Raw genomic sequence first — 12,943 nt, 5'->3', positions numbered from 1 at the left:
TCCACCTGGTGCTCGCACCTGCTGCCAGTGTTGGCCCCAATCGCCCCTGAGGGCTTCTCCACCTCCCCGTGCTCCTGAGGGGTGATTGGGATCAGCAGCCTCTGCTTGCACCCACTGCTGGCGCCGGCCCCAGGCGCTCTGCACCATAAGCGAGTGCAAGAGGGGCTGGTGCTGTCAGCTCGTGGGGGCTGAGGGCGGAGGCGGGAGGGGCCGGGCAGGGGCACCGAGGATGAGCCAAGACCTGCCCCTGTGCCCACCACAGCCTCTCGGCCCACAGTTCCTTTCAAGGTACATGAATTCGTGCACTGGACCCCTAGTATTATGATAACTATGTATGGTGTCAAATGGGTACAAGATATATTGGATGATCACTTAGTTATATAATGTCTAATCACTGCAGTGTACACCTGAAATTAATATAATGTTATATGTAAACTGTAATTGAACAAAAAATAAAACTGCACTTATCCAGCACTTAATCTTTAGAAAGAATTCTATAGCATATTAGCTCTTATAATAAAGATTGAAATACAAATAAAATCTTTAAAAATTAAATTTTAATTGCTAACATCCAATTACTGTTTATGCAATGAAAACTACCGACTCAATTATGAACTCATTTTTCAAATTATGTCCTACAGAAAATTTGAGAACTCAGAACCAGTCTAGATTTGATTTTCAAACTAAAAACAAAAACAAAAAAAGCTAGCAAACAAACAGAAACCACCCAGAAAAAAAGGGATAGTTGGCAATGCAACTTTATTGAACAGCAAATGCATATGACTAGGGGAATTTATTCTTAACAGGGGCACTATCTCCATAAAGAAAACAGCTTCTCATCAACAGCTGGATGAATGATGTTAGTCCTTTCCCATTTTTCTTGTTTCAATGCCTTAGTTCCAATTTTCTCCAATTTCCTGCTGATGGGTGAACCTAGCTCTGGTTCCAAGATAGCTTGAAATAGGAACTAAGATTAAAAATAAAACAATAATTTTCAGAAGAACACAATATCCACCTCAGTGCTAAAATCTGAATTCCAACAATAGTATTCTGCAGTGGGAAGTGGTATCAGATCAACTGCAAAAATGCTGCACCTTGGTCTCTCCTTCCTGTTTCTAGTTAATTTGTTTTCCTGGTATCCAAGTTCCTGCTTGGGACTGGAGCCCAGCCCTGAATCTCAGTGTGGAAATTTAGCACCACCAACTGTGATAAGATTATACATTAGGCATTGTTCTAAGTGCCAAATACAAGTGACAAATTCCTTCTCTTAAGGAGGACGACTGCCTGACACAAATGACTAGTATTTGCCCTCCAAATTCTTCATTTTTGGAACATCCTGACAATCTCTCTGGTGCTCCCTGGTAACCAATTTGTGGAATGTGACCAGGTCATGAAACCCCCAAGCACAATTCCTTAGTTACTTAGCTGAACCCTTGCTACCAGGCAGCCTAAAGCTGCTCTATTAATTAGACAGACAAGTGCCAAGCTCTGTCCCTCTTCATGTGATTTGCTCTGCTGTGAATTATGGAAGAAGTGCTATCTTTGGGAAGATTGCTGTAAGCTGAGATTGAAGTGCTGCTGTGCTGTCCTATACAGTAGCCACTAGCCCATGGGGCTATTCAACACTTGAAATGTGGCTAATTGGACATAGGTGCTTTAAGTGTAAAACATATATTGTATTTCAAAGAATCAGTACAAAGAGAAAGAAAGATTAAATAATGAATAATAATATATATTTCTTAAATAAAATATATTAAGTTTAGCTATTTCTCACCTTTTAAAATGTGGTTATTAGATAATTTAAAATTGCACATGTCATTTGCATTATATTTCTACTGAAATGTGCTAATTTAGAACATTTAACTAATGGCAGCAACAAGAGTCATTATTTTTGAGAGGTTTGTTATGTCTAGATATCATTAGAAAAATATTTAAAAATGAAATTCCTTTGCAGAAAAACTGCCAGCTAATAAATGCTGAAGGAATGTTAGATTAGACTATCACCATTTTGCGATCTCCATTGGAGCAACTGATTCAGATGAGCATCATCAAAGGATGCTAAGACTAGTGGCAAACAGTCAAAGAGGAGAGTCATTCAGTGGCAAAATTACACCCCGTAGATTATTTATAAACTATAACAACAAGACCTAGTGACCACTACTTTTAACAAATGATCAAACTTAGCATATGAATAATGCTACAACCTGCCATTATACACCTCTGGATATGTGGTAAATTGAGGTAAACATTACTTAACAAGCATTTTGCCCCAATGTTTTATTGTGAAAATTTTCAAACATACAGAACAATGAAAGAATTTATAGCAAAAATCTGTACTCATACTATCTAGTATTTTACAACACAGTACTAACTTTATCACATTTCTTTATCATCTTCCTATTCATTTTACTTTTATGCATTTCAAAGTAAATTGCAGGCATTAACACATGCCCTCTCTAAATAATCTATGAAGTATTCTTGCCAAAAATGTTTAACCTAAATCTAATCAAGCCTCTAATCCTAGCTTCCAGTTTATGGGAAATACTTAAAGAGATTAGTTAATTGATAATAAAAGAAAACTAAAAATCCAGAATATGAGACATTATAATATTAAATGATTTTAAAAGTTTGTCATAAAAAAAGTTTAAGTGACTAGATTTAAGAGTCTTAAAACACATAACAAATTCCAACTTGTCAACCTAAATCAGATACTATTCAATTTTTAAAAAGTTATCAAAGACATTCTTATAACATCTACAGAAATGTAAATATGGACTGGATATTAGATGATATTAAGGAATTATTGCTGGGGAGCACAAGAGACTTGGTTGGAAAGTTGTAAGGAGGACATTCCGAGAAAAGGGAAGTGTGTAGAAGGCCTAAGGGGAGTGTGGAAGGTGGTGCCCCTAATTATTCCTTGACCATTCCAAACAAGTCTGTGCATGTGCAGACCCCCGGGTGTTTACTGGAATCCTTATGCTTAACACGAGAAAGACTGAAATTTAGTATATACCTATATTGCCCAAAAGCAGTCAAAATGACTGCATTGTGAAAGAATAATATCGGAGCACTCATCACTTATGTTCCTTAGCTTTTCCAATAACTCACTTCTATTCGACATTTCTTTCATGAACTTAGGGTGCAAAAGAAATAAAATAAACAACTTATTAGAACAAGTATCACTGCATAAAGATTCGAATAACAAGTACTAGTTTAGCTTATTGAGCAACTGCAACTTATCAAGTATGGACAATTTATCATGTACTTGTATGTTATCATGTGACGGTAATCGAAAAAAAATGAAAACTGTTACTTCAATACAGAGCCGAACTGGTCATATAAGAAATTTACTCAATTCAATAATAAGAGTCTAAAATTTCCCCCCCCCCAAGCAGTCAAAATGACTGCTTTTGGGCAATATAGGTATAACACACATATATATACCGGAAATGGAGGGGGAGGTAACTACAATTATTAATAAACGCATTTATATGTTGTACAAAAAGTCACAAAATTCTAAGACATTGTGTCCTTATATACATAATTGTTTTATTAATTGAAATTAAAAAGCAGTCAAAATGACTTCCTTGGGCAATCTAGTGTTAATCCCTGGATGTCCTTGCCTTGAGGACAATGTAAACACATGTGTCCTCCCAAGATTACTCACCCTACTGACTTTATCTAAAGATAAAAATTCCAATAAAAGTCTAATGAGGCAGGCAATCGAGGCTGCCTGGCTCTTTCAGCTGGGCTGTCCCTTAGCCCTCTCCCCCACAGTGAAACTGTGTCAGAGTAATCTGTTCGTCCATTGTTCAGGGGCTGCTGATCAGCCCCAGCAAATTATTATTAATTTTCTTAGGTATGATCATAGGAACTGTGTTACGTAGGTGATTACTCTTTTTTTGGAGATGAATGCTAAAGAGAGTGTGTGTATACATGCAAACATATATATAAGTTTTTTTTGTTGTTTGTTTTTTAAAAAATATATTTTATTGATTTTTTACAGAGAAGAAGGGAGAGGGATAGAGAGTCAGAAACATCAATGAGAGAGAAGCATCAATCAGCTGCCTCCTGCACACCCCCCACTGGGGATGTGCCTGCAACTAAGGTACATGCCCTTGACCGGAATCGAACCTGGGACCCTTCAGTCCCCAGGCCGACGCTCTATCCAGTGAGCCAAACCGGTCAGGGCAATATATGTAAGTTTTTAATTAATTTATTTTATATGAATAAAGCAAATATAGCAAAATGTTAACAATTACTGTATCTAAGAAGAGGGTGAACAGATATTCACTGTGTTGGTCTTTTAACTTTTCTGTACATTGAAACATTTCAAAATAGAAACTGGGGGTCAGGTAGATAAAAAATTCACTGCAGAGAGGTTAATATGTTCTCTTCTGTTTGGGCCTGCCTGGGCTTTTCAGGTCAAGAATGTGATCTCTGAAAAATATCTTACCACAGACACACAGAAATATATGTCTCTATAACATTCTTTATTCCTGCCTCAGGGCCAATGCTATTATTAGCTAAGAGTCTCCAATATGCAATATTACAACTGGTAATTCAGTCTGTAAGCAAAGGATTTAATGCTGTAATATTACAGAAGACAGCTCAATCACAAGGTCAACTTGACATCGGGCTCACTGCCATCAGTCTGTTATGTGTAGATTGAGACAGTCTGTCACACAACTTCAGGTTTTACTTTATGTACCACTTGTTAAAAGTATCCTGTACTAGAATTTGCCTATCCCTGGCAACCTCAGACACAAAGGTTTCTGTGATCTTTTTCCTTAAGATTTTATTCTACTTTCCAACCTATTGCTGCTCCCAAAGTCATTTGGACAGCTTCCACATAAGTCCAAAGACACACTTACCACCCAGGTAATTAGAATTAGAAAACCATTAGCAGAGATCATTGGATAAGGTATAGCATGGAGTAAATGAAAGTATAAGTTTATACTACTAAAACAAGATTAAAGAAAAAAAAAAAACTAGACATGGAATCTTATGTGTACCTATAGTTGAGAAGAAGAAAATCGCCCACTGACAACCATGACTTTTCTTTCCAACTCTTCTTAGAAATATCAAAAAACTGGAAACAAAGAGGCACCTTAGATGACATTAGACACTAAATAAAAAATTGGTACAACAGGGCTTAGGTTTTGCAGTTTTTCTTTGGCTTAAAAGAAAAACAGTAAACTCTGAAACTACCATGATGAAGACAAGGCAGCACATGGATTCAATAAAGCAATTAATTACATATGTCTCATTTCATATGCAAAGAAAAAAGAAAATGATATTTACCAGGGTTTGTCTTCTCCAGTTGATACCATCGGTAAAACGCCCTTTTCTTCTGCTCACTCAGGTCTGATCCCTGTTGCAACAGCCAGTGAGAGATCCGGCTCTGACTGATACCTATGTAGAAAGAGAAACAGCTGTTGCAAGTAATGAAGTTGCAGGGAAATTAAGGAGGGTTCTCTTGGTTCTAGGTTAGTGGTTCTTTATTCTCTTCTTTATAAGAAAGCTGCAACTTAAACAACTCTTATATTGGGCTTCTTGGTAAAAGCTGGCTAAACGTGCTAGGATATATTCAGAATTATCTACTAGAGGTCAGCATTTTATTAATCAAGATTTGAAAGTGGTTTCTAAAATCAATCTCTAAACCTGGTCCATAAATATGAGATACATGAAGAGATTCCTAAGTAACACTTATTAATCAGAAATTGATTAGATTTGTGCTCCTCCAACCACCACCACCTCCACCCCAATCCTGGTTTAGAATATTAGAACTTTTAATAGATATTGAAAAGAAAAAAAAATCAAGCCAGCAAGTTTGCTACTAATTACTGATACTGATAAAACAGTTAGGGGCTGGGGAAAAAAGAGGTCATTGAAAATGCTCTCTTCAATAAAGTTTCTGGCTTATTTGTTAATTCATTTAGGCATTTCAGATTCATTACCATTAGTACAGATAACTAAGAATTGGAAGACTTTTAGACTTCTGCTGCAATATGACCTCTTAAGAAATCTTAAGTGGTAAAGGCAGTCTTCTAACACAGACTTTTCAAAAAACTGAAGAGAATATAAAGCAGAAGTTTCCAGCTATAAGTAAGAAGCTCTTGACAGCAATTAATTAGAAATGGGGAAAACCTCCACATGTGAAATTAAAAAAGCATGTCTAAAACTGACTAGTATGAGAATCACTTGCTCCTTCTGGTCATTGTAACTATTCCAAAAATGAATAATTTAACATACAACTGGCAAAGCAAAGAATAATAGGAAAGATGAAACTGTCTTATATGTCCATAAGGCACTTTCTAAAGGACCAGTCAGCTATCAGAGAGGGTTAACAGTATCTTAACTCTCCCAAGGAATTACTTATGGTAACTGATAGTACTGAATACCACCTGTGACAACACCTGTTTAAAGCTATAATGCACAACAGGAAGAGTGGTTATCATGAAGTAATCACACCCCCTAACATGAGAAGCAGGAGGCCTGGTGATTATATTTAACTCATTAAAAGCAAGCCCCTTGAGTTTCATACTTTTAAAAACCTATGTTAGAAGAAAACTTGCAGAAATGGGGGAGGGAAGCTTTGTTAAAAGACAAGTTGGGCTGTGAAGCAAGGTTCCCTGATTGGAACCACCTTTCATTTCCAAAGGGTGAAATTCAGTTTTCCAAAACCTAAGTGATTACATTCTCAAATAATTCACACAGTGGTTTTCCAATGGATTGACGATCTATGTGAAGCAGGTGCTGGCAGCCAGCACTCTATGCTTGTTCTAAGAGAATGCAAATTATTTAATGTTGGCTGTCTTTAGCAATGCCTTACTGCCGGGAGCCGGTCCATGCTTGCTGTTTCAAGGGACCTGGCATATATGGCATACTGTTCTTAATATGTTTGCTCACCTTCTTGGCACTATGTGTTTTAACCAAGGTCTCTGAGAAAGGTTGTTTCCCCAGGTAGGGATTTTCCCCTGAAGTTAGGGAGGGAATAAAACCTCTTAACTAAGTGCCAGGTGGGTAATTAATCACTTTAACTATGAACAATCATGCTTAAGCTACATAATCTTTACTCCCTGGAATGGAGATAAGAAACGCCCTAACCTTTGAAATAGAGATTGATAGGATTGGAATCAACTGGTATAAATACAGATGTAAGAAGACAGAAAGACTACAGAAATTGGCAAGAGAACCTGACTAGAACCTGGTGACTGAACCTGGCTGGAGAACCTGGACAGAACCTGGCTGGAGAACCTAGCGAGGGAACATGGCTACAGAACCTGGCTGGAGAATCTGGAGAACCTAGCAAGAGAACATGGACACAGAACCTGGCTGGAGATCCTAAGCAGAACCTCTCTGGAGATCGAGACCAGAACTTGGCTGGAGATCCTGACTAGGCTGCTGATCAACTGAACACTGTCTCCGTGTCATTCCTTCTTCGCCGACTCCGTCCACGCCTTTGGAGACCCCTGGACCTGCTGGGGTGGGACCCCGGCATCTGGCAACCGAACAGGGACCCCTAGGTAAGTGCCCGCACTCGGGACGGATAGGACTCCACCGTAGGAAGAGGGTGGATAGTCTTCGCCGACTCCATCTAAACCTTTGGGAACCCCTGGACCTGCTGGGGTTGGACCCCGGCACCTTACCACAAGTCCAGATTCAGATGATTACATTACTTTTAAACAAGAGTAAAGAAAACCGTTTTCCACTATGAAATCAAAATTGATTTTCATGTCAACAAAATAAAACATTTTTATGTGGATTCTTCACATCAGTACCATACTACTCAAAACAGAGAGAATTTGAGGAAAATCTTTTAAGAAAAGATAGACTATATCAGTACTGTTACTTTCAGTATTGAATCTCCCCCACATAGTCAGATCGTACAGAATAAACACTGAGCCCACTAGATTTTAGCGCTGTCCCGGTAGTGAAGGAAGAGGGCAAAAGCCCATCAAAAGATTAGTTAAATTATGGTATACTCACATAATAAAAAAACTGGGCAGACTTTTAAAAGTAATGTTCTAAACCAGTCACCAAAAACAAACAACAACCAAGAAACAAAACCAACCAACCAAAAAAACAAAAAACAAAAACACAAAGAAAACACACGCCATCAATACCAAGTTTTGGCAAGGACAGAGTATATGGAACCCTCATACTGCTGGCAGGAGGGTAAAATGTCAGGGTCATTTGGGAAACAATGAGGCAGTACCTACTAAAATTGACCATATGCATACCATAGGACCTAGCAATTTCTTTTCTTCACACGAGGATATTTTTTCCATTGATTTTATTTTTTTATAGAGAGTGTAAGGGAGGGGGAGAGACAGAGAGAGAGAAACATTGATTGGTTGCCTCCTGCATGTGCCCCAACCAGGGCCAGGGATCGTACCTTTGAATGGAATTGAACCTGCAACCCTTCGGTCAGCAGGCTGATGCTCTAACTACTGAAGAAATCAGCTACGCTTTTGCCTCTTTTTTAAAAATGAGTTTAGATTTGTTCCTTCCTGCACACATCCCAACTAGGGATTGAACCCAAAACCTGGGTATGTGCCTTGACCAGGAATCAAACCCGCCACCTTTTGATGTATGGGATGATGCTCCAACCAACTGAACCACACCAGCCAGGGCGACCTAGCAGTTTCTTTCCTCAGTATACAGAACACAGAAATGTGTACATGCTCAATAGCAATGTGTTCAAAAGACATGTACAAAAAGGCTTCTAGTCCCCAATTTGAACCAACTCAAACACCCATCAACAGGAAAATGCATAATTGTGGTACTTATGCATTCTACTATAGTCTACTATACCAAATAGAAAAAGGACAAACTACTGCAATATGCAACCATATGGATAAATCCCACAAAAACAACGTCTACCAAAAATCATCAGACACACATAAAAAAGCTAGACACAGCTGTATGAATCAACTTATATAAAACTAAGAGACACAATCTATATATATAAAATCCTAATATGCAAATAGGTGGAACAGAGGAACAACCAAACAACTGAACAACTGGTCGCTATGACATGTGTTGACCACCAGGGGGTGTGCACAGAAATGGCGGGTGTTGGCCACAGTGGGATGGTGGAGCAGGTGAGCAGGGGCTCCAGACCAAGGCGGGGTGCTGGTTGCTGTCATCGGGGCAAGCCACTGGTGGTTACTGAAAATTCTTTGCTCCAGAGCTCACACCTGCTGCCAGCTCCGGCCCTGCTCGCACCCACTGCTGGCACTGGAGCTGCTCGCACCCGCTGAAGCGACAGCCCCTCTCACATCCGCTGCCGATGCTGGAGCTGCTGCTCGCATCTGCTGCCAGTGCCTGACGCCGGTCCCGATGGCTTAGCTCCATCAACGGGTGCGAGTGGCAGCTGCGGGCCCCAATCACCCCAGGGGGCTTCTCCACCTCCCCCTGCTCCTGAAGGCAATCAGGGCAGCAGCTGCTACTCACACCCACTGACAGCACTGGCCCTCCTCACACCTGCTGCTGGCACCAGCCCCAATCACTCCACACCATCAGCGGGTGCGAGTGGGGCTGGCACCGTCAGTGTGTGGGAGCACTGGTCGCAGGAGCGGGGCTGCCAGCAGACAGGGGACAGAGAATCGGGGGCCGCGGTGGGAGGGGCCAGGCGGGGGTGCGGATGGGCCGCGACCGCCCCTGTGCCCACCGCAGCCTTGCGGCCCACAGTTCCTTTCAAGGTGCACGAACTAATGCACTGGGCCCCTAGTTATCTATATGAATGGCTACCTAAAACTAGGAGGGAGCAGGTTCATTACTGGGAGGTAGTGTGAGGAAAGCTTATGTAGTGATCAGCACTATTCTTGATCTGGATCTGGATGGTGGTTATATGCATGTCTTCACTTTATAAAAGTCACTAAGCTAGACACTTTTCTCTGTATATATTTCAATTTAAAAAAAGATTTTAAAATTCTGTGTAGTATTTAGAAAATAAATGAATATATATCAATATGGAAAGATGCCCATGATATAAATAAAAAGTATATAGTTTTATAAGTAAAGCTACATTTAAATAACCTTCATTCTGTTTTGTATAGTAATGAAAACTTATATATAGCCAAAAATAGAGTGGCACACTTCCTACACTGTAAACCTCCATATTGGTTTTTAATCATTCTACAAATATGTATTAATTTATTTTATATTTAGGCTTCCCTTATAAACATGACATACTTTACTGGTTGTTTTATAAATACTGCAATTAAGTTAAACAACAAAGAAGTACAAAAAAAAGTTAATTTCAGCCTTTCCTCAGCAGTTCCACTCTGAGGTAAACAATGTTATCTGTTAATATATATTGCTGCACAATTTTCTCTATGCATAATTATTAATTTAATAAAACAAATGGAGAGAAGGTAATAAAGAATATCCTTCTGTCTAGTCTTTTGTGTGAGAGAAAATAAAAAAGAACTTCTTCACTGTAAATTTAACTGTTCTTATATAATAAATACAGAAAATGAAGTAATAAAGCAGACAGTTTTTCTAGAAGTGTTACGAAAATTAAATACGTACAACACATTTTTTCAATGATTTTTCTCGGTTAGCAGCTTACTGATAGGCCACGTTCTCTAACTCATCCTTCTGGGGCTCCTCCGTGCCTTTGGAACTTCGGGTGACCTTGGTGTCACAAAAGGCCTTGCAGCTTCTCTTTGCTATCAGTTTTTGTGTTTCTCCTTGGGAAAAATGTTTCCCTAACTCTCCTCTTCCCACTCCTGAAAAAAAATATTCTCCACAAGTTTTAACTCCTCACAAAGCCTCTTTTCTAACCTTTCACAGGGCAGAAGAAAAGAAAAATTTACATACAACCTTCATACATTGAGACTAAAACTAGCCTCTGATTAATTTCTTTCCAATAAGAAAGTGATCACATTGGACTCAAAGGCCAAAAAAGCCTTTTGCCAGCCTCATTGAGATTCTTTTCTGAGCTTCAGCTCTATGAGGCTTCTTCGAGTTCCCCAAATGCTATGCTCCCTTCCACTAGAGGGCTCTCCACCACTACCCATTCTTGTCAAAGTCTCTAATAGTGCACATTAAAATGGGTATTCTTTAAGAAGAGGAAGAATAAGAAAAAGGTAAAGATAAAAATTATGGACAACAAATACATATCTATCAACAAGTGAATCTAAAAATCCAGTGAATAAAAAATCTGACTAACAGAATAAACTGGTGAATAGATCAGAATCAGGGGCATAGAAAGGGAGTGGACTGACAATTCTTGGGGGGAAGTGGATGTGGGGGGTCCGGGAAGAGACTGGACAAAAATAGTACACCTATGGACAAGGACGGGGTGGCGGTAGGGGCACGGGGTGGGGGGGGGGGAACTGGGTGGAGGGGAGCTATGAGGAAAAAAAGAGGAACAACTGTAATAATCTGAACAATAAAGATTTATTATTTAAAAAAATGTATCCTCTTCCTTCCACTTCCTGTGGAATGTGACACTACTGACCACTCACATCATCTTCATCCCTGGAATGCTGGCTACAACTCTCCAATGCAACTTAAGGAATTGCTTTGCTAGCTTCTTACATGTTAGTGTTCCTAGGTTTATATCTTTAAGCATCTTCTCTCTATACACTCTTTCTTGGTCATCTCAACTATCAACTATCAACAACCATGATTTAAAATATCATCTAAATGTCAGAGCACCAGCCTGTTTTTGAAACCATTTGCTAGTTAACTTCATGAGAATTTCCCACAAGTCTTTAACACAGTAAACTTAACTCATTATCCTCTTCCTTTTAATCTGATCTTCTTCCAGTGTCCCCCATCTCAATTTTATCTTCTACTCTACTCTTTCCCCCAACTCTTAAATGCTTACTAAATCCAAAGTTTCCTTCGTAAAATTCTCTTCGTGTTCCCTCCAGTCCTCGTTCCTGCAGCTTGTAATCTGTCTCTTTTGTTTGGACGGCTGGACTAACTGATAAAAAACTAACCATTTAAGATCCAAAATTCTCACGCTAAGATCCTTTTTAATTGGAAGATCATTTTACAGTTGAAAAAGTGAAAGGTGCTTCTTCAAGCAATTTTCTACTTGAGAAATGCAGCCATCTCTACAATTTTCCTCCCACAATTGTGAAGTTAAAATACATGCATGCATTCTCAACAAAAATAACTCACAAACCTGCAGATGAAAAAAAAAAAAAAGTCCTTCATCCCCAACCCTTCTCTTATTCTCTAATGTAAACGTATTCTTGTTTATTTGATGTGAATCCTTCCAGACTCTTTCGTATGCATTTAATATATAAACATATGTGCACACACACACCTAGTTGTTTTTTAAACACACATTTGGAGTTATTCTCTACATAAGAAATAAATTGCATTTCTTACATAATGTCTTGAAATTTTCTCATGTAGTACATTATAAATCTTCATCATTCTAATGGCTACATGGTATTCTATACAATAACCCACTTAAATATTTGTTTATTATTGAACATTATAGTTGTTGCTAATGTTTTACTATTATAAATGATGATGCAATGAACACTCTATGCATACCTTTGTGCATATGAATAAATACTTTGGGATGATTCACAGAAATAGAATTTTTAATTCGTACATTTAATTTGTTATAGGTACTACCAGATTTTACCCCATAGGTTGTACCAAAATTTTAAAATCTCTAACCCATAGTCATGAGACATTCTCACCTTAGTTAAATATTATGAAACTTATTTTGAAAGTCTGACTTTCTCTTTGTAAACACAAAACATGCTTATAATAAAAAGGAATTCTAAGCAATTCAAAGTAGAAATTTTCAGAGTAAAGCTAACTTTAAAAACCCATCTAAAATCTTACCACTTAGAAATAACTACACCCATTATAAAATCACTCCAAGCATAAAAGTAAACATAGAATAGGTAGAAATAATTACTAAAATGAGATACTATAAACAGAACTTTAAAATTAA

At 38.5% G+C, this 12,943-nt stretch overlaps 1 protein-coding gene across 12 annotated transcripts in view; it reads right to left on the bottom strand.

The window, feature by feature from the left end:
• The window catches only part of HMBOX1 (homeobox containing 1), a 204,360-nt gene that overhangs the window by 68,722 nt on the left and 122,695 nt on the right, over nt 1-12,943 (bottom strand). For all 12 annotated transcript variants that reach the window (XM_081092879.1, XM_081092876.1, XM_081092880.1 and 9 more), the window contains exon 5: nt 5,305-5,415. In XM_081092879.1, coding sequence (XP_080949005.1) covers nt 5,305-5,415 — 111 coding nt within the window. The remainder of the gene's footprint in view (nt 1-5,304; nt 5,416-12,943) is intronic.

The sequence above is a fragment of the Myotis nattereri genome (assembly GCF_964212035.1).
Source record: "Myotis nattereri genome assembly, chromosome: 5".
NCBI lineage: Eukaryota > Metazoa > Chordata > Mammalia > Chiroptera > Vespertilionidae > Myotis > Myotis nattereri.
The sequence above is the reverse complement of the archived record's forward strand: the minus strand, read 5'-3'. Positions and strand labels throughout refer to the sequence as shown.